Below are 27194 nucleotides of genomic sequence, written 5' to 3' on the forward strand. Positions count from 1 at the left end.
AATTAGGGCTTGCAAAATACCGCATCTGAGCTTCATTGGCCTTCAGTTTTGTGTAACAGAACAGGTTATTTCAAGGGAGAGAGAGAGAGAAAACATCTGAAAACCGAGAGTAAACCACACACATATCTAACCTCTTTTCTTCTCAGCTGTGACCATTTGCCTGCAAACTGAGCTTTAACCACAGGGACTCAATCTAGCACCAAATCTCCGCAGTGAGTTTCAGTGTTATGTACTTCCCTGTCATTGACTTTGGGAATCGAAAATCATTAACCAAGCCACCCAAAAGCTAACGTGCTGTTCTTTTTTGCTTACCCTGCTGGTACTGCAGCAGCATGGACCGAACAGGGACTTTCCCAAGCTGAGGGCACCGACATCCCAAGAGGAGCGTGAATGAGTGTGTGTAGGGTACAAGGAGTGTGTGCGGAGAAGCCCAGTGTGCCAGGCAGCACAAGTCCCGCTGAAAGGAAGTCCAAGAACAAGTCGCATTAAAAGCCAATGGCAGTTGCACGCCCAGCTCACGAAGGGAACGTCTGCATTCAAACGGGGAGGCGTGATTCCCAGCTCTCCTCGAGCTAACACGCTACCAAGGACAGCGGAGCAGGGGCAGATCTATCAGGTATGTACCTGCCTGGACCCCGTGGGTGTGTACTGGGGGGGCTCGCTGAGCCGCTGCCCTTGCTACCCCGTCTCAAGCTAGCGCAGGTGCGTCTGTCTATATGAGCTGAGAACCGCCTTCCAGCTCAAATACGGCTGCACCGTAGGCCTGGTCTGTGCAGTTTAGGTAGCTGTGTAAGTATGTGAGTGAGGGGGTGATTTTTACCAGTAGTTATACTTGTCCCATCCCTCATGTGGACACAGGCATACCACTCTACAGGTACCTGAGACCAGGACGGCGGACTTTCCTTCCCCTACCTTTATACCACGTAGCTGTGGCCAGGCTGGGAGGGTTGAACTATCCCGGGAACATTCAAGCAGTACAGCACGTGCGCTGACAAGGCCGTAGGATGAACCCCCTTAGGGAGCAAGCTGTTCTCTCTAACCCTGACATTCTGTTTTCTTTTCAAGATATTGTTCAAAAGCAGAGGCAAGGCAAGTGACTACAAACAGAGCCCCAGTTTATTAGCAGTTCGTTCAACAGGACCGTACATTATTAGTGAGACAGACTCTCTGAATGCCACCCAAAACGGCTGGGTTCAACAAGGATGAAAGGAGGGGCAAAGACAACTCTGAGATATCCCCTCCCCCATCCTCCCGCACCTCCCCCTCTCCCAGGAAATACCGACTTCTCCCACCTTCCACCCCCCGGGGAAATTATACAGAATTTCATGCAAAAATAAAAACGGGAACCCACAGGGAGCTCCCTCTTTTGTCAATAACAAAAGGTAAAAGAACGGTTTAAAAAAGCCCAGCTATTGGGAGTCTCTCTCACCACTCACTCTCCAGCGCCGCCCAGTGACCACGCGAGCGATCGACAGAGCAGGCGGGGCAGGTACCATTTTCCTCTCGTAAAGTGCAGCACTTAGGGACCACTCCAATGGTGTCTTTTGTCAATACGCACCTGGCTAGGTGGTTCGTTCCTCGGGTGCCCGCCTCCGCCCCGTTGGCTGCGCGAGGGCTGGTGGGTAGGAGCGCTCAGACACACTTCCCCGTGAGCTAAGCTGAGCCTAAGACACCCTGACGCAACCGGGACAGACTTGCATCAGTGGCTGGAAAAAGCACTTTACATTCATCCATTCTAGCCTCGCAACATCCCTCTAGGGACCATGGGCCTGGGCATGCAGGTGGGAAACTGAGGCCCTATTGTGGGATCCTGGCTTTACAGACACCATGGGAGTGAGCCTTCCTCCCTCTTGAAAGGCCGAGATATTTTGCACAGAGTGCTTTTTTGCTGCCTTTTCCTTCCTGCTGCTGCCAATCACCAAGGGGTCGGAGAGTCCAGTTCTCCCCTGGCTCCTGGAAAGCTGACAGCAGCAGCAATAGGAGCTGCCTAGGTGCCAAGAGGAACATGGGCTCATCTAGCTGTCAGGGCTGCTTCCCTGCTTCCAGCCGGCCCACTCCTACCCTGCTCCGTTCCACTGGGAAGGTCACAGGCTGGTGCCGTGGTTGCTCCCAGCCAGAGACCGCAGCGTCGCGGAATGAATCAGAGAGGGGGCAGAAGCTGCAGGTTGCTCTTTATACGAGCCTGTGTTGGAGGCTAGCTGAACAGTGACTAAAGGAGAGAGACGAGGTAGGACAGGGCAGTTGTAGGGTGCGTCAGGCACTCTCTGTCTCTGCATAGCCCGCTGTTAGTCCACATGTGGCAGGGCAGCAACGAGCCGGCGGATGAGCCCTACAGGGCCAGTTGCTGGAGCTAGCTGTTATCTTGGCAGAAAGCAATGGGAAAGGGCCTCGTTTGTTAAACCCCACGGCCCAAGGGGGCTATACTACACATTGGTGGGCACTGCAATGCACATCGAGGAGAAGAGACCCTTAGAGCAGGGAGCTCTCACATGGCTGCAATGTGCAAGCGTGTGAGTCCAGCACTCTCAACAGAAAGAAAGTAGCGCGCATGTGCGTGTGAGAGAGAGAGAGAACATGCAGATGCTTAGACTGACCCATGGCACTAGTGATTTAAAACACTCTACCTGGCAGGGCCCACAAAGCGCCCCCCAGGCACCAGCCCCGACTGCCGTTTCAGACTCATGCCCCCACGAAGTGAGTCCCCTTCTCACGCCATGGCCACCGCGGAAGCTTTGCTCTAACCTAAGACGCCTGCTTGAGCGAAGAAGGCAAAAATCCAAGATGGCAGCGACACTGTCCGTGTCATCGTGGATATACTGAAAACTCCAGCAAACCATTCGTTGGGATCAACGCTCCCCGAGCCACGGCACAGTATGTACCTAATCCACACGCACAGGACGGGGCGATAAACCGGCCTCGCTGGCTGCTGGCGTACGTGCCTGATTTCACTCGCTCCTTCTTACCGCGCTCAACGAGAGAGAGCAGTCTGCTAGCCTCAACTCAACGCCCAGCCCTAAAGCAAGGAGAAGCCAGAAGAGAAGAGATGTCCTGGGCTCCTCTGCTGTAACTGCAACAAGCCATGGAGCAGGAGAACATGCTGCTTCTCCACAGCCCGGCTCCAGCGGGTGGCGGTGGAAACTGCCACAGGCTGCATAAGAATCACGCTGCATTTCACCGACACCTTCCCCCTCAAAACTCGAGGGGGACGAGCCGATCCTGGCCTGCCCACGGCTCCTACTCTGGTTATTCAAAGGGTACGTCTACCCTGGAGTTGAGGCGTAATTTTCAGCCCAAGTAGACGTACCCGCGCGAGCGCTCCTCGCGCTCTAAAAAGAGAAGCTGCAGGAGCTCGGCAGCCTGAGGACGGTCCTAGGGGCCTGGGTGCGATCGGACTCAGCCCACCCTGCCACTTCTGGTTCTAGCTCAACATCTGCCAGAGCCGGAAACGACACCTTCAGCTCCAGTGTGGACGTACCCAATGCCGCTTAACAGCGGCCGGAAGGCGGCTCGGTGCAAAGGAAAAGGCCACGTATAATACTGAGACAAGGGCGGCGTGTGTAAGCTCGAAAGCTGGTCTCTCTCATCCACAGAAGGTATTGCCTCCCCCACTTTGTCCCTCTAATAGCCGGGGACTGACATGGCTGCAACAACACTGCATATGTAGAATACCGTCATTGAACAGGGGCTGCAAAGGGAGGCCCCCCTCCCCCCCCCCCGACTGCTCTCGGGGCAGGTGAGTGTCTGAGGAGGGGAGGAAGCTTTCGTGTTACTGCAAGTGCCAGAGGGGACCCGTGGCACTGCTGTTTTAAACAGCATTAGGAATGTGCCCCCGGAGAAGGGGGCTGTCCCAGGACGGGGCAGACTCACAGAATCAGAGCCTAGCTGGTGCAGAGGACAACGCAAGACCATTAGCACGCCCCAGGGACTAGGTCTATGCGGATCTCTCACTCCCCACCATTCCAGCATGGCACCATGAGAGGAAGACGACATGGGACTCAGTGACTGGCACGGGGGAAGCCTGAAGGCCTATGGGGGAACACTCCTTGCTTTTCCGCCTCCAAACCAATCTCCTTGCTAGGCCTCCTTCCATGTGAACGTACTCAGGTGCTAATGCAGTGACATCCAGTTGGGGAGATACCCGATGAATTAATCTTAGGCGATTCTCAGCTCCCAAGAGTACTGGGTCCAAGAACACTGAACGAGCCCTTGGAACCTGCTCCATGAGACACTGGCATTCACGTCTTCTTCTACTGTCTCCTCTCTTCACTCCTGGTTGGAGGCACCTTCCCCAGGCTAGGCTTCCCAGTTCTCTTTTCCAAACCTCTTTGGAGCAGCAAGATAAAAGAACTCGCCCCATCCCACTCCTCCTCCCCAAACTACTACACCCAGGCTGTCCTGGCCCACCATACAAGCGGCTCATTCAGCCAACAGCACTGTCAGATCAGCTCTTTTGGGGTTCTCAGCCTTCCAGCTGGGTCATCCCCGACCTGGGCCACCTTCGCTCCTAAGTGAGCGATACACCGTCAGCCTGCTTAGGGATCCAGGACCTTCGCCAAGGAACCAATGGCAACAGCTCTTCGTTAGCACGGCTACCAGCCCCGCCCACACTGGGACAGCTGGGGGAAGAAACTCGCAGGAAACCTCAATACTGAAACACTGGCAGTGATAGAACTGAGAGAGAGACAGAGATGGAGCAGCAAGGTACTTATCCCGTCATTAGAAAAAGAATTGTCCATCACTAGTCAGTAGATAGACCAGCCAACCGCACTGGCTGCCCACCTTCATGTGTAACAGTGAATGAGACAAAATAAAACCCTAGTATCTCAGGTACAAACTTGTGGCACCAGAAAAACAGAACAAAATTATTAAAATACTTTAGCTTTTAGTATCCAAGAGGGTCCAACATGCTCAGAATCCTTTCGGCTGCTGTTAGTCCAATGTCTGCCCTGCCCGATGTCTGCCCCCTTCTGAGCTGCTGGCTCGTATATCAAAGCACGTTCCAGTGACGAGGCTACTGGACAACCTCAGTCTTTTACCACAGAAAACACCACGTATATAAAACGTTGCAACACGGGAAGGGGGGCAGGGTGCATATTTTAACTTCGTAACCACTCTGGAACCAGTTCTCAGTTCAGTACTCTTGCCAGATGGGACAGATAGTCATCTATCAAGCTCCCACCCTTCAACAAAATAAAATACAATAAAATAAAAGGCGGGGGGGGCAAATTCATTGGTGACAAACTAAATATTGCCAAGTCTTAAAGTCTTCTTTAAAAAACCCAGAGACCTCTCCAAGCGTTTAGCGCTAGGTCTTGCAGGAACCCAGGGCACTCCATTCCTTTATGCGGTCTCACTTCGTTTTGTTTGAAACTTAATTGCAGACTTGGGCCGGTGCTTCTGGCTAGCCCCTTTGTGCCTCTGACCTCAAACAGCATGTTTTGCTCCTGTTCTCCAAGCTAGCTTTGCAAAGCGTTGTCCACATCTTGGAAGGGTGCTCAGCTCCATTATCTGATGAGGAGAGACTCAGAGTTGCTGTAATACTATCTTAGACATGGAGAAGTTAGCCCCATCCAGGGGTGGAGAAGCAGGGAATCTTCGGGGAATCCCCCCTCATCAGGAAGTGACATCACAACCCAGGAAGCGACAGGGACCTCAGAAGACAACAGCTCTTGGGGAATCTGCCCTGGGTTTGCAGAGTCAGACAGTCGCACAACTTTAAGGGACCTCAGAAGAGACAGTTTGCTCCCGTTCGCCACACGGATGACCACATGGGTTCTCGCTCAAAGACCTTGGCTGACTATTGCTCAGAAATACTCTTCCCTGTTGACCTTTCCCTCCCGCTCCTGTCTGTTTGGCTCGGTGTTAGATTTGGGATCTTCTTCGTGGGCTCGCGACACTATTGCTCAGTAAGGCGAGGATAGCAGCAGCTACCTAGCGTTCTGGAGTTCCTCCCGCAGCCAGGTTGGCAGCGTCTGACCCATTTTGTACAGCAGCTTGGAAAGCTCTATATTGTGGTCCCGGTAATAATCCCTCAGGAAGGCTCGTGACTGCAATAGAAAGAGGACAGAGATCATCAATAATGGTAATCGTTAGCGTGTGCCAGGAACTTGCTGCAGTCAATGCATTAGAGTGCTCCAGCGCTTTGGATATGAACCGGACCAGCTTTTTACTATCCACCCACCAACCCCTCCCTTCCATGCTCAGTACTAAACCAGACTCACACATGTAAATGCAGTTTTCTAGTGCACTCTGACATACACGCCCCCCCAACCCCCCGCCCATCCTGTGTTCTGCTGAGACACACAGATGTTCTACTGTTGCTGGGAAACTATTTTGCAAAAACAGCAAAAGCAAGGCTCATTTAGTGGCAATCATGCAAGGTTTCCTATACTCACATCTGAATCCATCTCAGGGTATTTCCTCCCTTTGCTTTTCCCCAAGCACTTGGTTTTCCCTCCCTCCAGCAGTTGGCACCAGAATCCTTTCTTTGGATCAAACCTACAACAAGAGGGGAGAAGTCAGTAACATTTATCAAAACATGTCCAAGGAACAGCTTTGTTCTAAGATCCTCAGGGATGGACGGCCTCCAGGACGTGGGTCTGGTACTACCTCAATGTGTTCATTGACGACATGGATAATGGAGTGCAGAGCATGCTTATAGAATATGCAGATGACACCAAGCTGGGAGAGGCTGCAAGCACTGTGGAGGCCAGGATCAGACTTCAAAATGACTGTGACAAATTGGAGAACTGGTCTCAAATCAACAAGATGAAATTCAATAAAGACAAGTGTAAAGTACTATAGTTAGGAAGGAAAAAAAATCAAATGCACAGCTACAAAATGGGGAATAACCGGCTAGGCAGCAGTGCTGCTGAAAAGGATCTGGGGGCTACAGTGGGTTACAATTTGAATACGAGTCACCTGTGTGATACTGCGGCAAAAAAGGCAGATGTCACTCAGGGCTGTATTAATAGGAGTTTCACATGTAAGACACGGAAGGTAATTGTCCTGCTCTATTCAGCATGGATGAGGCCTCAGCTGGAATACAGTGGTAAGACGGTTAGAAACCCTGACCTAGGAGGAAAGCTTGAAAGAATTTGGCATGTTTAGCCTTTAGAAGAGAAGGCTGAAGGGGCACATGACAACAGTCTCCAAACGCGTAAAAGGTAAGTTATACAGAGGACGTTGAATGACTGTTTTTGTCCTATCTTCAGTGGACACGGAGAAGTAATCGGCTTAGTTTGCAGCAAAGGAGATTTGGATTAGATATTTAAAAAAAAACTTTCTAACTATAAGGATAGTTAAGTACTAGAATAGGTTACCAAGGGAGGGTGTGGAATCTCCATCATTGGAGGTTTCTAAATACAGGTTGAACACACACCTGCCAGAGATGCTCTAGGTACGCTGGTTCAGTGTGTGGGGTTGGCCTAAATGACCTCTCGAGATCCCTTCCAGCCCTACATTTCTAGGATTCTGTGAGATGCTGGCATAAGAACAGCCAGACTGGGTCAGACCAAAGGTCCATCTAGCCCAGTGTCCTGTCTTCCGACAGTGGCCAGTGCCAGGTGCCCCAGAGGGAATGAACAGAACAGGTCATCATCAAGTGATCCATCCCCTGTCGCCCATTCCCAGCATCTGGCAACCATCATGGGGATGCCTCATCCTTCTTGCAGGCTGTCACTGCACTTTGGTTTCTAATGTTTCACAGCGCTTTACAGGACACACCAGTCTGTGTAGACAGCAAGCCAGGCCTGGGGCTAAGTAGAGATTTTTAAAGGAGCACTGCCCATGGTAACTTACGGTTTTAATGGCATGTTTTAATTTCTTAAGCTCTTAATGAAGGGCTCTCCTAAGAAAAATATATTTTAAAAAAAGCTGTCATAAGCTGGGGAGGAATATTCTGTGGATTCTAAGTCAAAGAGGAGGGAAAAGTCACTAATAACTCAACCCTACCAAGCACTCCCTTTCTTACTATGAAAGGACAAGAAAAGTTGCCAGATGGAACTTCAGCGTGACCCACCACACCGCCTCCCTGCCCCGTTTCTGGCCCTGGTGCAGGCAGCGAACCGCTCAGTTGCTGTGTCGAGAACTCACGCGTGGGACCAGGTGGGCACAGATGGTCCTTTGCCAACAGCGGTTTCCATAGCACTGGAAATACAGCCTGGCAAAATACTGCCCTGGTCAAGCGGAGAAGGACAGACCCTCTGTCGGGGTCACAAACAAGAAGCGCAAAGGGACGCCCAGCATCTGGGCAAGGAAGGCGTCGACCTCCCTTCCTCTGCTGCAAGCTTCTGGCCTGGTACTGGTGTCTCGGGAACCGTGTTCAGAAAACCCAGCCAAGCCTCAAGGGAAGGAGGCTCAGGTGCTGGTTCTGGTCCCAAGCAAATATGGCTTTGAGTCCTGGGGCAAAATGTTGCCACACTGAAATCAATGGCAGCTTTGTTGCTGTCAGTGGGGCCAGGATTTCCCCTCTACCGTGGCGCTAATCCAGCTTCACTCGCGTTACCAGACCATCCCCTTGATGGGAGACCTGCCCCGGGGGAAGGGAGAGAAAGCCCAACACTTGGAATGACGGGGCCGCAGCCCTGAGGGCCACGCCGGCTGAAGGAGGAAGAGGAGGGTACGAAGAGAACTCACGCCAGGGTTTTATGGTAATCTATGACATTCGTCACGCCAAGGAACTTCTGGACTGTTTCCATCACTTTGGCTGGTTCCGTTCGGAGCAGCTTGCCGTCCAGAACAAGGATCTGCAAGAATAAAAGGGGGAGGGGGGGTTTAGTCTGGTACCAGCTCCATGCTGGCTTCAAACTGGATCTGTCCCGCCCCCGAGAACAGACAGGTGCCTTACATAAGAACGGCCATACTGGGTCAGACCAAAGGTCCATCCAACCCAGTATCCTGTCTACCAACAGTGGCCAATGCCAGGTGCCCCAGAGGGAGTGAACCTAACAGGTAACGATCAAGTGATCTCTCTCCTGCCGTCCATCTTCACCCTCTGACAAACAGAGGCTAGGGACACCATTCCTTACCCATCCTGGCTAACAGCCATTAATGGACTTAACCTCCAGGAATTTATCCAGTTCTCTTTTAAACCCTGTTATAGTCCTAGCCTTCACAACCTCCTCAGGCAAGGAGTTCCACAGGTTGACTGTGCGCTGAGTGAAGAAGAACTTCCTTTTATTTGTTTTAAACCTGCTGCCCATTAATTTCATGTGGTGGCCCCTAATTCTTATATTATGGGACCACGTAAATATGTTTTCCTTAATCACTTTCTCCACCCCACTCATGATTTTACAGACCTCTATCATATCCCCCCAAGCTGAAAAGTCCTGGGCCCTGGGCTGCTACAATCTGCCTTAGGTACTTCTATAGCCCCCCAGTGTCCGAGCACCCCCCCATCTTTACCCTCAACACCTCTGACAGGTAGGACAGGGCTATTTCTGCACACACACACACACACGTACGTTACAGATGGGGAACTGAAGCACAGAGAGGCAAAGTGATTTGCTCAGGGTCACATGGTGCATCTGTGGCAGGGCAGAGAATTCAATCCAGGCCTCTCCAGCCCCAGACTACCACCCTAGCCACTAGACACAATCCTTCCTCTCGCCCCTGCAACTGACTCCACTTTCCTCAGCACTGGCCGGGCCACAGAAGCCATTCGGTGGCCGGTGGCTGAATATGCGGCAGGTGAAACACGTCACACCAGCGCCCCAAGCACGACGCTGATTCTCCATTCACAGCTCGTCCTCTCTTTCAAAGCCCTCAGTGAGCTAGGAGTGAACTACCGCTCAGATGGCCCCTCTCTCTGTCCCACTCCAGGAACACCCCCGTCGGCGGCACTGATGCAGCTGAGGACAAGGCACACTCAATGAAGAGTGCCCACCTACAGAACTCCCTGCTGCAGGAGGAATTCATGGCTTTCCTCCTTTAGAGCACAATGCAAGGCACATGAGCACACGATGCAAGGCATGAGCTCTTTCAACCGCAATGACTTCCAGGCAAGTCGCTTTTCTCTGAAGAACAGAGACATCGGGGCCACAACCCCACCAACGGTGAACCAAAATCCGGCCCAAATTCTCACACTTACGTGCACAGAACTGCACATTGACAACGGCAGATGTCAAAGTGAAGAGCATAAAATGTGCACACACAGGGTCATTTAGATGCCCCACTAGCCATGTGCATGCACAAATCCGCCGTTTGCACGGGCACATCAAGTGTACGGTTGTGTGCACACAGCAGCATGTGCCACAGTTTCAAAAAAAATCTAGCAACACACCCTTTCCAGAACCATGCCGAGACTAACTCCTGCATGCCGTGCATAGATGGTATGGTGACCAGTGTGCTGTAACTACACCGAGAGCGGCCCGATCACAAAGTATAAATCCGCTGCAGAGAGCGCTGTGAAGTACAGAGCTTGTGTTATTTTTGTCATGCACTTTGATGCTGCAGTCACAGCTAGAAAGTGTCTGAAGGGCATTCAAGGACATGAAACAGTCCCATAAAACTTTCAACACCATACAGTCTGCTGTGCATTTCTTCTGTATTGTGTTGTACCCTCTATCCCGGTTGGTTATAAGCTCTTTAAAAAGGAGCCCTGTAATTTGTTTGGCATAGCATACAGCGCACACTCAGCAGCCTGGCATAATAGCCCACCAGTGGTACATAAGAATCACCCTCCCATGACCACACTGAGTGGTTCCTTCCTGGTCTGGACAAGTTTCAGAAATCCCTTTTCTGTGACAAGAAAAGGAGTACTTGGGGCACCTTAGAGACTAACAAATTTATTTGAGCATAAGCTTTCGTGAGCTACGGCTCACTTCATCGGATGCATTCAGCTGTAGCTCACGAAAGCTTATGCTCAAATAAATTTGTTAGTCTCTAAGGTGGAACAAGTACTCCTTTTCTTTTTGCAAATACAGACTAACATGGTTGCTACTCTGAAACTTTTCTGTGACATAATTCTAGTCTTTTAATCCCTTTCCGAGTGTCTGAGAGCTCAAAAGTGGGACTGAAGGCAGAGCTCCTGGAGCCAGATGTGTGTCTGATGGGTTGACACCTCTCTGCACACTCGTGCGAAGACACACACCCCCTGCTCCAATGCAATGGATACGAGAGGAGAGGAGACTAATACATTCCATGCCAACTCCATCCCCATGATCTGAGAAACCACCACGGAAACTGGGAGTTGGGCGAAGAGGATGGTTGTGCGCTCTGGGTCATAAATAGTCACAGGTCCCAAAGGCATCCTGTTATGCTGAGTTCCTGATCACAGCTTGCCCTAACCAGGGCTGGGTATAGAGAGGATGTTATGCAAGAGGCAAATGGCACATGCTCCATGAATCCCACGGTAGCGCTTTGACAATGGGATTCTATGCCCAAACGGTGCTCTCGGCACCGCGGTTTGCGATGAGAACACGGCCCAGCAGTTTTGTCCTTCCTACCTGGTTGGCATGATAGCCGTTCAGCCAGCGCTCAATGTGGGTGGCGTACCAGCCCGGTACGAGGCAGCGGTTCTGTAGTGTCCGGAGCTTCTGAGAAGTCTCAGGCCCAGCTGTGATCACCTCGTGGAAGGTGTATTTCAGAGCGACTGGATCATCGTGAGCTCGCTGGTGCTGTTAACAGCAGCAAACTGGTTTAGTTTGTCAGGTAGCATGACAAAACCCCAGTGGCCTGGCTAGCGTTACCGGGATCTGAGTCCAAGGCTGCGTGTGAGCTCCTGGGAGGTTTCTGAGCACCAGTGCAGTCACTGGGCTCCCAGCGTCTAGCGTGCTACTTCGCACAGAACCGGGGGGTACGCTGCACACACCACACCCTGTTCTGTAGGGCTCTTTCCCTTCCCCGGGGAAGTGTCCCGGCCCCCAGGGTAACTGCTTACCTCACCCCACACCTAACTTAACAGACCACTGGATCACCTCTTCCTCGGACATCGGCCTGAGGACACCCATCTCCTCCGGTGCAAGCCAGGGCCCCTGCCATGGCTGCCAACCCGCGGCCACGCCGCAGGACAGTGCGGAGCGTGCCCGACCCAGTGCGGGACAGCAGATTTTCCATTCCGCGCCCCCGCCCAAGTCAGCCCCAAGCGGGAGCATAAGGAGCCGCCTTGTGAAGAGGCAGCGACAGCCGAGCAGCTGACCTGGTACCAGGAGTAGGCCCGGTCTGCAGGGTTGATGAGGATGGTGATGACCTTGGCCTTGGAGAGCAGCGCGGCCGCCCGCCTGGGAGCCACTTCCGAGTCAAAGTAATTGGCGCTCTTCTCGAAGTAGAAGTCAGAGGTGGTGTTGGAGGGGATGGGGAAGAATTCCATGTACCTGCAGACAGGTCACTGCATGAGGCGGGGGAAGAGAGGGCACTCGGGGAGGGCGACAGAGAAACACACCTGGCTCCCTGCCCTAGAGACAACGGAGCCGGACTATTGTATATCACGCGTTCTATATTCAGGATCCAGCACACGCTACCGATCGCCCCCCCCAGCTGCCCTGAACAGCCACCTCATGTCTGACCACCACCAGTCTAGGGCTCCAGCTCCGCACCTGGGGAAGGTCCTGTCTACACTACAGATCGGAACAGCGATGGAACGGGTTCAGGAGACAAGTGTGCTGTGACCCGGACCTGGGGCTCAACTGTACATGTGTAGATCAGCCCCCTGCCAAGTGCAGCTCGGAGCCTCCCACAATGGAACGAGGGCTCCCTGGAAGGGGTATGTCGATAAAACGCAGTGAGGCTGCCCTCTGAGATGATATCTTGGCACCGGGCTCTCCCTCTTCCATCACAATATAAAGAACTCAGTGGCCACGGCACGACTCAGAAGAGGGCGGAGGTTCAAGTACCTGCCGGTAGCAGGCCCAGTCCACATGGGTAACGGGTGTGTTTATTAAGATGCTCTGCAGATGGATCTAGAGAGGCACTTCCTTTGCTCAGCATCTAGTCACCTTACGGAGCCCAGGGGCTGCTTGGCTGAATGGGTGTCTAGTGGCAACGGACAGTCTGCTAGGGGAATTTTGGACTCCTGCGCTGACATGTTGGTCCCATGAGCTGGAGCCACATGGCAAAGCCCACGCACAGCTCTTCGCAAAGCTTGCAGCTTCCCCCACCCCCAGTACACCCGGGACCCCGGCGGGGGGTAGCATGAAAGAAGGCCTACCAGTCAATGCCCTTGTGATAATTGTGTCCGTTAAAGAACTGGATCTCCTCAAAAGTCTCCGAGCTGGGGTAGTTACTGCTCAGGTCTGGGTGCATCCCCAGGAACAGGTAGAGGGCTGTCGTCCCTTTAAACGGAAAGGAAGCAGAGCCGAGGTTGGAGGCACAGCAGTGACCACCCTGCGCCTTCGCGAATCAGACAACGTTCCCTCCCCTCTTTGCCGCAGGCTGCCCCATGCATGGCTGTTCAGAGCACCCAGTTCAGGTTCCCACTCCAGCCCGGCATAGGTAGGCTTTGCCGTCCTCCAAGGAAGAGATGGAGGTTCTAGGACCCAACGAGAGGAACAGCACCAGCTCAGACCTGCCCAGTCCTCCAAGGCCAACAGGCGGGTAGGCAGAATGCAGGGAGGCACCTGCTGGCCACCGGATGGAGAACCAGACAATCCCCCGCATAAAGAGAAACGGCACAACCGGTGCAAGAGCACAGCTGAAGCGGAGATGCGCGCGCTGGGATCGGCTGCGTCGGCGTCACTGGTTCTGTGCTGCGCAGCTTGATGGAGGGGAACTGGAGTACCTGTTTTCTGAGGTCCAATGATGAGAAGCTTTGGGAACCGGTCACATGTCTTTTCTTTGGACCAAATGTCCTTATGCCGCTTGTCCTCACAGGGATCCTGAAACACCGGAGGAAGAGGATCAAGGAAGTGCAACCTGGGGGCGGCTGGGAGAAGAGGCCTCGATGCCCCATAGGCCTTTAATAAATACAGTGAAGACTACCCCTGTTCTCGTTGATGATGGGTGCCAAGGTTGTAATGAAGAGGGAGAGCTAGAGGCTGCTGGAAGGTCAGCACAGAGCTGAACCCCACTACAGCAGGCAAAGGTTGTCCAGCCTCTACTCCCATCTCTGCCACTGGCCTGCTGGGTGACCTTGGCCAAGTGATAGCCCTGCTCTGTGCCTCAGTTTCCCTGCTGTAAAATGGGGTTAATGAAACTTTACCCTCCTTTGTCACAAGCTTTGAGCTCCACGGATACAGATCTGTGCTATGCAGAATCTGAGTGTTACTATCACATGCCCTTTTCTGCACTCATGTTGTGAGCCCTGGGGCAGGGATATGGTCGGGAGCAGGACTCGGTGTGTTGTCCACCCTGGCCTGGATTCTCACTTTGGAGGAAGGCAGTAGGGGAGCAGAACCTCGCACTCGGCATCGCACGCACTGTGCCTAGCTGACTAGCTGCTCGCTTTCAAGAGAGCCAAATTCACTCACAATAGAAGAAAATCCAGCCGTTTGCCCCTGGTGCGGTCCTCAATTCCCTGATAGCCCTGAGCCTCCTGTCCCCCATTCAAGCTTGCCAGCCTGAGAGCGTAGCCTCTGTACCTGCCACAGTGGATCCTTCTCCGCGGAGAAGATCTGGAAGTATTTCTGCGCCAGCTGCATGGGCGGCAGCGTCTGCAGCTTCAGGTTGGTCCAGGAGTCGAGGAAGCGGACCAGGTGTCTGAAGGTGTACAAGCCCAGGCGGTCATTGCCATAATTGGACAGGTGGGTCATGAAGATACTGATCTGCAACGGAGCAGCAAGAGGACAGGACAGGAGTTAGTCAGTGCTCTGAGTCCATCTCAGGACAACTTTACTTTGCACTTTGGGGCGGCTCTTGACACTGGGGAGACCTGGGCCCAGCTCTGAACTGGGAGGAACAAACGGGGACCGACGCCGATGATAAAGTCGCGGGACCCCGGACGTGTAACACACCCATTAGGAGAGCAAGAGTCTCTGTCCTCCTCTCATGGCTGCTTCACATCACAGCTACCAGCCTTAGTCAAGGAGCAGCGTTTCATGCTTTTAGTACTGAACGTCCCTGGGTCAGACCCTGCTGCCAGCCCAAGCGGGGTCAGTTACAGATGGACCTGAGCCCCCCAGTTTGGGGAGGAAAAGCCACGCAGGAGACTGGGACTCTTTGTCTGATCTCTGACTCTCACTTTTGAGACCAGGAGTGTCTCTGTGGCCAGCCCAATTCAAGGGCCAACAAACTAGGCCCTTGGAGGAGGCCCTGCCCATCCTCCTCGACCACAGGCTGAGAGCCCCTGGCCATCACAGGGACACTCATCTACCTCAGCCGAGGGGACAGGCCCGTGTGCACCAAGGGGCCCTTCCAATCGCTGCAGAGCACTCACAGGGTTAAGTAGCACAGTCAGGAACAGCTCCCCTCCATTGATGATCTTGTCCAGTTCACTGGAGCCGCCAGGGTATTCGTTATAGAAGATGGTGTGCGTGAACAAGCCACAGGTCTGCCGCGGGAGTACCTGGGGGCAGAGAGGAGTCAGAGCAGGAAGGAATCCGGTGCTCCTTCCTCACCATGCCAAACTAAGGGAAGATCTGACGGTATCAACTTGCCAGGTATTAGCACTGGCCTCAACATCACCTGGGAACCCACCCCGACGAGATTCTTCTACTCAGGAGGGACGGAGCTGGGCTGCTCCTGCCCCCTTTGGGGAGGGGGAAATTCTCCTGATCTCTGAACTCCACACACGCACATATTTCCAGGGGGGGAAATCTTCGTCTTTTGGGATCTGGTACCCCTAGATCATAGAATCATAGAATATCAAGGTTGGAAGGGACCCCAGAAGGTCATCTAGTCCAACCCCCTGCTCAAAGCAGGACCAATTCCCATTTAAATCATCCCAGCCAGGGCTTTGTCAAGCCTGACCTTAAAAACCTCTAAGGAAGGAGATTCTACCACCTCCCTAGGTAACGCATTCCAGTGTTTCACCACCTCTTAGTGAAAAAGTTTTTCCTAATATCCAATCTAAACCTCCCCCACTGCAACTTGAGACCATTACTCCTCGTTCTGTCATCTGCTACCATTGAGAACAGTCTAGAGCCATCCTCTTTGGAACCCCCTTTCAGGTAGTTGAAAGCAGCTATCAAATCCCCCCTCATTCTTCTCTTCTGCAGGCTAAACAATCCCAGCTCCCTCAGCCTCTCCTCATAAGTCATGTGTTCCAGTCCCCTAATCATTTTTGTTGCCCTTCGCTGGACTCTCTCCAATTTATCCACATCCTTCTTTAAGTGCGGGGCCCAAAACTGGACACAGTACTCCAGATGAGGCCTCACCAATGTCGAATAGAGTGGAACGATCACGTCCCTCGATCTGCTCGCTATGCCCCTACTTATACATCCCAAAATGCCATTGGCCTTCTTGGCAACAAGGGCACACTGCTGACTCATATCCAGCTTCTCGTCCACTGTCACCCCTAGGTCCTTTTCCGCAGAACTGCTGCCTAGCCATTCGGTCCCTAGTCTGTAGCTGTGCATTGGGTTCTTCCGTCCTAAGTGCAGGACCCTGCACTTATCCTTATTGAACCTCATCAGATTCCTTTTGGCCCAATCCTCCAATTTGTCTAGGTCCTTCTGTATCCTATCCCTCCCCTCCAGCGTATCTACCACTCCTCCCAGTTTAGTATCATCCGCAAATTTGCTGAGAGTGCAATCCACACCATCCTCCAGATCATTTATGAAGATATTGAACAAAACCGGCCCCAGGACCGACCCTTGGGGCACTCCACTTGATACCGGCTGCCAACTAGACATGGAGCCATTGATCACTACCCGTTGAGCCCGACAATCTAGCCAGCCTTCTACCCACCTTATAGTGCATTCATCCAGCCCATACTTCCTTAACTTGCTGACAAGATCTTCCAGGGATGCTGGGAAATCATTACCATGATCTCCTGACAGAAAGAGCGGCTCTGTAGCAAAGCTGCCACACCTGGCAGGATGCTGGGGACCTGTACTGCAAAGGTGGGTCTTGTTCCTCCTGCTGACTGAGTCACAGCGCCAAACCGGTCCATTTAGCCCACCCGGCCAAATCCACCTGCACCGGCCTCTGTGCTGAAACTGCCGTGGAGGGAGTGGTTTGCGACAGTGGAGATTAGACTGGGGCTGAAATGCAGCGCTCCCATTTCATGCCACCCAGAGAGATGCACCCAGCTGAGCGTCACTGCTGGGCAACGTTCAAACCAGTGACCTACTGGTGTAGAGTTCCATGTCTTAGCGGGAACCCTCTGAGCCAGCCGTGCTGGCAACCCAGCTGATTGTGGGAGGTTTAGGGCAGGGAGGGGGCCCAAGGAATAGCTGCAATGCCCCGTTTCACCTACCATGATCCCGTTGTGGACAAAGCCCCGTCGGTAGCGGGCTGGTTTCAGATGGGGATACTCCTCCGTGCTCGTGACTTTGATCGCCCAAACCTGCTTCCACGCTTCATATAACTGCACGTGGACAGGGTAGACGCCGGAGTGGTGGGGTGCCACGGCGTACCCCATGTCGGTGGGGATGCCATGCTCCTGAAGGGACAGGAAAGAGAAGGTGACTGAGCTAAGCTACAGAATCGGTGAGCTACAAACGACCCAGCGGAAACCTAACTCTAGCGGAGCTCTTCGACGGACAGATACATCGCTCCGAGGTTTTGCTTTAATAGGGTTGGGTTAGCAAGGAAAAGGGGCAGAATTCTCAATTCTAGCTCCCAGAGAGCATGGTCCACTGAGTCCTTGCTTTGTCCGTGATGGTGGAGGTGAGTATCCAAGAAGGGGAGAGCCAGCCCCAGCTAGAGCCAGGTACGCTGCAGAGAGGCACGGCACAGCCCGACCGTACACGACCCTGCCAATGCACCTCAGTCATGCCCTGCTATTCCAAGCCTGTCGGCTGGGCCACACGGAGCAATGCGACAAGTATCCCCGACGCTGGGGGTGCCGAGTCATTGCATTTACGATCCAAGCTGGGCTGGAACAATGACAGGCAAAGCTCCCATTTGGTTGGCGAGAACACAGTGCTTAGCTGAACCCTTTGGGTCTCAGCCCGCTTTTGGCACAAGGTTCAGTTCGGGTTCAGCTGGGGAACGAGAGGTGGCTTGCTCGTTACCTTATCAGAACCAGTGTGATCAGCCTTAGTTCGGATCCAGAATGCCAGAAGCGAAAAAGACTAGTGCATTAACACAATGGGCCATTGGAAACTTTACAACCCTTTCGGGGGAGGGAGGGAGGGGTATTAACTCCCCACATAAAATGTTATTTGTCGCTTCTCATCACCCGCCTCCCTCCACGAACACAAAAGGGTGTTGATGTTTCATAGGTTGCAGAAGTTCTCTCCAAACACAGGCACTACCAGGGGGGATCAGACCCATGGTCCGTCTAGCCCGGTATCCTGTCTGAGACAGTGGCCAGTAAGCCAGATGCTCCAGAGGAAGACATAAAATACCCAGAGCACACCTGGCTATTGCTGGCTCCTCTGTAGGCTCGAAGTCAAGCTGCTGACCCAAGTTAAAAGCTGAGCTGCTATATCTTCACCACCATTTCAACCCAAGTTAGCTCACCCTTTTTGCTGCGTAGATGTACCCTTAGTAGCTGTCTGATGTCCTGAAACCTGAGGATGTATAGACAGGCATTTCCCAGCTCATACCACCTTGGGTACCTTATTATTCATGTAACCTGAGTCATCAGCTTCTTAATTCTACTAGCCTCTGCAGATGGAAAACAGATGTCTTGCTAAATTGTGTTAACTAAACACAAGGTAAAAGCCTAGAAAAGGCCTGGCAGGTTGTAGTTTTCATATAAATTAGCAGGTCGAGGTAAACCCTAGGCTCCCAGGTCAAGATAAAGACTAACTCACCTGAACACTTGTCTTCACTAGGCTTGTACCTGGTGTTAGTGCCCTCAAGGTAAGAGCGTATCCTCCCGCCTAGGGAAGACAAGGCCCTAGACTAGACTTTCCGCGTGTTCACTACGTCCAGTGAACAGGCAAACGTGCTAAATTAGGAACTCTGGACACTCGCCACACATTTGCTCCAGGCAATCAAGCACCAGTGTTTGTAGTCTGGAACAAACATTTGGGGTGGGTCCCGAGCAGCCTTTGCCAACGTGGTAGCTGCCTCCAGTTGATTAACTCCAGTGAAAGCTCGAGTGAAGACAAGCCCTTTGCCTTAGTCCCGGGCCAGGGCTATACTTCACACTTAGATCCACCGAACTACCTCGCACAGCGGTGGGAACGACGTCAGCCTTGTGCGACACGGTTAGGTCGACCTAACCCCTGCTGTGGGCACAGCGAGGGCAATGGAAGAATTCAGGAGGTGGTGGATTTACTGCAGGGAAGGAAAAACCCCTTCCACCGCTGTAGGATGCATCTACGCTGCACCACCATAGGGCCCATCGTGTGGACGCAGCCGTGGTCGGCACGCAGTGTCGTATCGGTATCGTTATTTCAGGTGTGTGTGGGGGAGAGGGATGGGGGGGTTTACCCACAATAGTTATACTGTGCAACCCCTACTGGAGATGCCGTTACACCAGTATAAAAGTGCTTACACCAGGCAGTATGGCTTATTTCCTGGAATTTAGCTATATCGGTATAATGCCCCTTTATATCAATACAAGTGTGTCCACACTGGCACAGGTTTTGTAGGGGTGTCACTATATTGGCATAGTTAAAGTGGTACAACTTGTGTTCAGACAAGTCCTTAGGCTTAAGTAAGCACCTGTGGAACTCTCTGCCACAGGATAGTTATGTATGGGGTTAAAAAACTCTCTCTGTTTTAAGTTTATTGCCCTTTTTTTTTTTTTTTTTTTGAAGTGGATATGCCTTGTTCTTGTGAGGGAGGGGATGAACAGCAACACAGGGGCAGCCTTCTTGATGCCACTCACGTTTCAGATCGTCTTTGACCTAATCTTTTTAGTCTCTCCCTGCTACTCCACAGCCTCTAATGCAGGAGCAGACAGATCAAGAAGTACGAGGAAACCTGTCTTAGCATCCCGCCTAGGGAGCCAGTTAAACTGCATTGCCTGGTAGGAGATGGAGAACTAAAGGTCAAGCAAAACTTTATTCAAAGACACTTGGGGATCTTTTAAAGAAGTTCCAGAAGATTCAGGACTGAGAGGTCCTCATGAGATTTCACTGCATAGATACAGACAGCAGGATGAGGGGAAGGGGGAGGACAGGGGGTGAAAACTGGAGAGGAGAGAGATGACGTAGCAACTCCTGCTGCTCTTATGCAATGTTCTTTCTCCTGCTCGTTACCATGCTCCCCACAGAATGAGCTCAGTCTGAGAAGGCAGGAGGAGAGACACAAGACCGGGGGGGTTGAGATGCCATCTTTAACTCCCCAGCCCAGCAAGCATCCCCCATGGCTAAGCACCCGCCAGCTGGCATCTTACTCACGACAGCGAATTTCTTGTTCATGGTCATTTGCTCTGCTAGCACCGACTGGTTGTGGAAGAGGTGAGGCTGCATGTGACTCCACATGTGGGGGAACCACCAGAACTCCTTCACGTAAGACAGCAACAGGTCGTCTCCTTCGTCTTCAGCATCTGTGCCTGTCGGGGCCAGACCATCATCAGCCACAGCCCCGCCGCGCTAAAGCCAAAGAACTCAAGCCCGGCTCACGCGAGAGCTTGAATGTGCGGTTCAGGTGGGGTACGGGATTGCAAAGGGGGGTTGCTCTGAGACTGCCGTAGTGAAATCCAGCAGGCAGCGAAAAGCTCAGAGACGGGACCTTACGCTGCCCCACATGTGCTCTCTGCTGCCGCTCGGACCCCTGGGAGGCCGGTGGAAAGGAGCAGCCACGGGGGAACCCCCAGGGCACTGTTGTCATTCTGGAGCGGATAGTTATCTTTGCAGTGACCAAAGGTGCATTTGGTGCTTAGCAACCTTTGCTAGCCCATCCTCTGTGAGAGCAGGGAGAAATCTGGCTCTTCAGTCACCCAGTAGCTCGGAAGGTCCTGAGCCCATCCCAGATGGGCTCTGGCGATGGCATGAGCCACCAGAGCGGAGCACAAATCCCCAGCCCCCAAGAGGGATCAGTCCCGTATTGTTACGGTACTGAAGACGGATTATTGTGAACAGGTTTGAGCGTCTAAGCGTCTGTTTAGGTTTCACATTCACCTGGCATCGTACCCCATTGCACGCTGCCCGGGGGAACGGGCAAACTACTGCTGAACGTGGTGACTCTGCGACTGCACTCACATGGCTTGTAACCTCAGCGAGAGACATACCAGAAGTACCAGGAAGGGAAGAGAGCCCGAGCCCAGTGGGTGGGTCCTGGCTTCTAACCCTGCCACTGGCCAAGGTACTTGCTCTCTCTCTCTGCCTGTGAAATGGGGCTAACGGTGGGAAGTACTCTGCCATCTGCGGCTCGACAACGCCAGAGCAGCCCTAGGGACTCTGATTGGCCAAACCCAGCAAACGCCTTTGCCAGGTAATGCACCGAGTTCTGCTCGTTTGGTTTTCCAGAGGAGAGACTAAAGGGGCAGGGCCCCCTTCTTTCAAGCTCCTGCCATGATACAACACTGCAGAGGCAGAGAGAGCTCTGGGAAGGGGCATTGTCAGCGGAGGCTCTTCTAGAGCTGCCATCTCCGTGGTCCCGGACGTCTGGGGCTGGAGGGGTTTTTAAGCTGTGCAGCATAGATGCTGCAGCTCAGCAACCGAGAGGGACAGCAAGGGTCTATGGAGGCAAAGCTGCCCTGCCTCACCTGTGTGGAAGAATTTCCCTGAGTAGCCCAGGTTGAAGGTGAAGTTGGGGATGTGGGTGCGCAGCTCATTCTGAGTGTCAAACAGAGCCTGTGGCAGGGAGAGAGAAACATGACTGGTACCCGACACACATCATCAGGCAGTAACCCGCACCTTCGGCCCTGCCGTGCGCTCCCGCTCGGCGCACGGGGGTCGGGAGTCACGCGTGTGACTTCTGCTTCGTGTACTCGAGGAACAGCAAGCCTGCAGAACGGTTCACACCCCCAGCTGATGCTCTGAGGGCACTAGAGTCTCCACGTCTGTTCACTAGGTGCACGATCCGTGCACCAGCATCCCAGACACCCCCCCAGCCCTTGCTCCATGCACCAGCGTCCCAGACACCCCCCCAGCCCTTGCTCCGTGCACCAGCGTCCCAGACACCCCCCCCAGCCCTTGCTCCGGGCACCAGCGTCCCAGACACCCCCCCCAGCCCTTGCTCCGTGCACCAGCGTCCCAGACACCCCCCCCAGCCCTTGCTCCGTGCACCAGCGTCCCAGACACCCCCCCCAGCCCTTGCTCCGTGCACCAGCGTCCCAGACACCCCCCCCAGCCCTTGCTCCGTGCACCAGCGTCCCAGACACCCCCCCCAGCCCTTGCTCCGTGCACCAGCGTCCCAGACACCCCCCCCCCCAGCCCTTGCTCCGTGCACAATGGGATCTGTGCCCAAGTGCACTAAGGCCAGGGATCTCTAGTCACATCAGAATCCCCCCCCCCCCCCCAGCACTGCCTGGCTGAGCTGGGACAGCGGTACCTTTACGTCTTCAACCTTCATGCGAGTGCCCTCCTTGCCCACGAAGATGTCATCGATGTCCACCAGGAGGTAGCGGTCGAGGGGAAGGGAGAGCCTCTTGCTGGTCAGGAAGGAGACGGCATCCACAAAGACCAGCTTGTGCAGCCAGAAGTTGAGGTTGTTCCCGAAGAGCACTCTCTGGATGCCGTCGTGCAGGCCCAGGTCCTGCACCACGGTGGTGTGCAGCGCGGCGTCGACACTCATGTGCGGGATGGACTCTGCTGACTTGGTCTTGGCCAGGAGCACTGGCTCGTAGGTGGAATGGTTGGACTGGAAGACGGTCCAGTCCTCTCCTGGAAGCAGGCCCTTCTCCACCTCGCTGGGGCGCGTGATGTACAGGAGCGGGGATTTGGGGTTGATGCTGCAGTCCTTCAGCCCGAGGTTGGAGTGGAGAAAGAGTGGGAAGCCCTTCAGCTGAGCACTCAGCAAGCTGTTCTCGTTGGCCTGCCAGGGGAGAGCCCATGGACTGAATGAGAAAGGCCTCAGAGGGAGGCGGAGGGGCAGGGGCATTCCCCATGCCTCCCTTGCAGCACCCTGGGTGCCGTTCCCCCATGCTCCCCTCTGGCTGATCCAGGCCACCTCGGTGCTCAGAAACGAGTTGTGCCCAGACTGCATCACCTGGACAGGTAGAGGCAGCAGTGCAGGGCAGGTGGGGGACCGGTTTGGTCGGATCCAGAGGGGGCGGGCGGGACAAGCTGAAGGAACACAACCTGGGGAAGCAGGAAAGGCAGCACATCACAAGCTGCTTCCCAGCAACCCCCTGAGAAGGAGCACTTGGGGAACCCCCTGGATTCAAACACTCAGGCTCTGAGCCCAGTAGCAGCCACACACTACACAGCAAGTGCCATCCCCTCTTCTGCAAAAGAGGGAGCTGGCCTGTCCCCCACCAGCCACATGGGAATTCTGCAGTCTTTATTCCCCACTGTGCTCCTGCAATAAGGCACCACGGCCAACACGGCCTTTCACGCAGCTGGGGCACCAAACCTAGAGTGTTGATCTTACCCCTAAAACTGAGAGCTCCCTTCCTGCTGTGCCCTGCACCTCCCAGGCCTGCTGGACTGTGACCCCTGCACACACACCACTGTTCTGAGCAGAGAGAAGATTTCCAGGGGGAGGGCTGTTGCACAGACACGTTGTCCCTGGCTGGGATGATTTAACTGGGAATTGGTCCTGCTTTGAGCAGGGGGTTGGACTAGATGACTTTCTGGGGTCCCTTCCAACCCTGATATTCTATGATTCTATGATTCCCGTCAGTTGCTGACATTTAAGCTTCCATCACTTGCCATATTTTAACGCTCTCTATTTGGATGGAGGATCCCAAATAGGATCCCATTTCAGAGGCTAAAAAGGAGCCTATTGGCTCATCAGACACACTGAGCTGCAGACAATTAGAAACCGGTAGCAGAACTGCGGGACAAGGTGTTTGATAAACCCCACAGATTCAGCAGACGTTTCCGCGCTGCGATCTCGGCCGGGGAGTTTTCCAGCGCAAGCATTAGAGCGCATGAATCAGCAAGTTACAGAGCACGACTCGCCGAGTTCCTGGACAGTCCGATCTCGGGAATGCGAACGCTGGGGACAGCTCAGCCCTGCAGCCGGTTCCACACGGTTCACACCCACACGGGGACTAGAGCCCATCCATCTGCACACAAGCTGCTAATTGAAACCAAGAGCTGCGTGCCTGAAAGGCTGCTCCAGAGGCGTCTCTGCCCAGCTGGGCAGGCAGGGCTGGTTTGTGTCCCAACCCTGGCGTCCTTGGACAGCAGAGGCTGGAAGCGCTACAAAGGGGCATGCCTTGCTGCTAGGGTGTGGGGGCGCCAATCTCATCCCACTCAACAGCGGCCCCCGCTGCTCCTCAGGGGAAGGCTCCTCAATCGAAGGGGCGGTGGGGTCAAAAGGAGGCCGCTGGGCGTGTGAGGGGAGCGGATTTCTCTGGCGAGGGTCTGGACAGTCCCTTCACGGGCTGGGAGCACATCTGGAATGCTGATGGCCTCGCTCCACGGGTGGGCCCAGCCAGCCTGCATCCCGCCTGCGCTCCCGGCACCGCAGAGTCCTCCCAAAACAGCTGCGCCGGTGGACGCAGGCCAGCAGCCCCGGGCCTAGTATTTTATATTTAGCCTATTGGTTTAATAGGCAGCAGGGGTTTCCTCTACCGCTGGCCCTGAGGCTGAATACACTGTCTAGCGTTGGCTCCCGTTCCTCTCCTCTGGCCAGCAATGGCTTGGCCAAAGGGCCCGGGGGCTTTACCGCACTCGCAGGTGCAGGTCTCTACATCTCAGGGGTCACTGCTTAGAAAGGGTCTCATCAGCTACTTATTTATGACCTTCTGGGGGTCAATTCTGGGCCAAATTCTCTCTAGTGTAAACAGGTGAATCCAGAGTGACCAGATGTCCCAAAGTTCAGTCACGATATTCAGGGTTTTGTCTTATATAGGCACCTATTCCCCTCACCCCGTCCCGATTTTTCACAATTGCTGTCTGGTCACCCGAGGTGTATCTGCATTAGCTTCAATGAGGCTTCTCTTGTTCCCAGCAGCAGAGGGCTGGGTTCTCTGTCTGCTCACATATTTGCACCCACAGGGATTTATTATGTCTTGAAATTCAGTCCAAGTGGCTGGACTCTGCCCAGTTTGCTCCAGCAGGTCCAGCTCCCCCCACTGCCTGAAGCTGGGAAATCCTAGTTACAAACAGAAGAGCACGAAATCAGAGGCACCACAGAACCGGAGCTTGGTGTGAACAGAAAAGGGTTCCCAGTGCCACTTTCCCACCAGGGAACCCCGCTGTGCTTCCCAAACGTCTGGAACGGAAGGAAACAGCACATTCCTTCTACTGGGAAGGCCAAGCTCCCCACCGCTGCCCAAGCTGGCTGAAATCCAAAGAGACAGAAAGCAAGCGTGAGGGATTGTTCTCCAAAACTCAAAGGATCACAGGAGAGACCCAGCTAACTCTTTGCACCTGTCCTTGGTACGGGACCCCCTTGCAAACCAAAAGGAGACAGCTCTTCCAGCTCTGCTCAGAAACAGACAGACAGCTCCCAGGGACCAGCCAATCTCCCCCTGCTGTCACCAGCAGAGCTAGAGAAGACGGCAGCAGCGTATCCTCATCCCCACACGGGGGAGGGGGGCGGGGGGGGGTCTGTAAATCCGCACTTGGCACCAATTGGAAGCACAGCCCTGGGTTTATTAGGCCCCTGAGGGAGACACTTAAAACAAAGCAGCAGTCCCCATGGAGCGTGCCCAGAGCGTGCACTGGAGGGGCCTGCTGCTCATGTGATCCTTCCTGTGAGCAAACCATGACGATTTCACGTCAGCTGGGAGTCTGTTACACAGCAAATGCCCAGGGCCCAGTAAGGCCTGGGGAGAGCTTCTGCTAGTGGAATAGTTTGACGGGTCAATCCCAGGTCACCACGCTCCCTTCGTGAGCAGGTCAGAAGGTCTCCATATACTTCTCCACCTATTTAACCCACCCCTTTACTCAGACACTCTCTCTCAGAGCTCTGCCATCAGCTGCCTAGCTTAGCAGGGCTGGACTTAACTCCTCCCATGGCCAACCGATTGACTATACCTCAGTGGCTCATCTCTGCAGAGCAATGCGATGGGACCCCAGCCGAGATTCCCAGTGGCGGCGAGGCAGGGGATCCAGAACAGAAACAGACCCTGGGTACCTCCCAAAGAGCTTGTCTCTGGCCACCCTGCCCTGCACGGAGAGCCTGGTTGGCCTTTTGTCTCCCCAGATGGCCCATTCCATCCCCAAGATGCATCCCCATGTACCTTGAAGAAGCCGACAACCCCCACGCCATACTCCACGCAGTACTTATCCAAGAGCTCGCGGTTCCAGGCATCCAAGTTCACATATTTGAGGATGTTCTCATAAATGATGAGCGCGAAGCGCCCCCGGTCCTTGTCGGTCAGGGTGGGCATGTCCCCCTTCCCGGGGGCAATCTCTGTCCGGTATTTGAAGCGGCTGGATTCCAAGATGGCAATGATCTCCTGGCCCAGCTGAGAGTACAGGCTTTCCACGAACACCAGCACCAAGGGGTCCGTGCGGGATGAATCAGCCACCTTGAGGGACTTCAAGGGGAGCAGGCGGGAAGGGGCGATCTTGGGTTCGTCACAGTCTGGGCCCGGGACATCCCCAGAGGGCTCCAGGCCCCTCTTCCACCCATATAAATAATATGCTGAGATGAAAACACTGAGCAGGCAGAAGGCAAAGAGCAGGAGCAGCACCATCTGAGGAGACACCTGTCGGAAACCCCTCCGGAGCCTCCCCAGCATGGTCATCCTTGCTTCCAAGAAGCCACTGCAGGTTCCTCCCCACCCACACCCACCCCGCCCCCCCTCCTGCTCTCAACCCCCTTCACAGGAAAGCACAGTCATAAATTAAAATACTAGCAGGCTGCCTGTGCGTGTGTAGGATCTCCCAGCCGGCAGTCGGGTATCCCCCCTGTCTTTTTCATGTCACCATGGCAAATCCATTCAGAGTCCCCTGGCAGAGCAGAAACACCAGCAGCGTCCTGGCATCGACCTCACTGCCTCTTCGGGGTCGGGCGTTTCTCTCAAGCGGCGCAAGGGCACGTCGGCTCCCTGGGTCCATTCATGGTGGCCCAATTCTGCTGCAGCTCCAGGCGCTCTGGAGAGAGAGGGGGGAGACAGGGGCATAAGCAAGCAATCTTATAAAGAATGCACAGAGGGGGCTGCCTAAGAAGTCCGTGCTGTGGGG

General features: G+C 54.0%; 1 protein-coding gene across 1 annotated transcript; it reads right to left on the reverse strand.

Annotated features, from left to right (window-relative positions):
• Window positions 1–1098: 1098 nt before the first annotated feature.
• NDST1 (N-deacetylase and N-sulfotransferase 1) lies at window positions 1099–26777 on the reverse strand. Its single transcript, XM_084637994.1, has 14 exons — window positions 26246–26777; window positions 22438–22920; window positions 21650–21737; window positions 20340–20494; window positions 17294–17479; window positions 15311–15439; window positions 14517–14699; window positions 13718–13814; window positions 13148–13271; window positions 12140–12314; window positions 11448–11618; window positions 8638–8747; window positions 6396–6498; window positions 1099–6047 (listed from the first exon to the last, which is right to left on the reverse strand). The coding sequence occupies exons 1-14, from the start codon at window positions 26753–26755 to the stop codon at window positions 5928–5930; spliced, it is 2634 nt and encodes an 877-aa protein (XP_084494120.1). The 5' UTR covers window positions 26756–26777; the 3' UTR covers window positions 1099–5927.
• Window positions 26778–27194: the final 417 nt, after the last annotated feature.

Source organism: Lepidochelys olivacea (genome assembly GCF_965140295.1).
Source record: "Lepidochelys olivacea isolate rLepOli2 genome assembly, chromosome: 8".
Lineage (NCBI taxonomy): Eukaryota > Metazoa > Chordata > Testudines > Cheloniidae > Lepidochelys > Lepidochelys olivacea.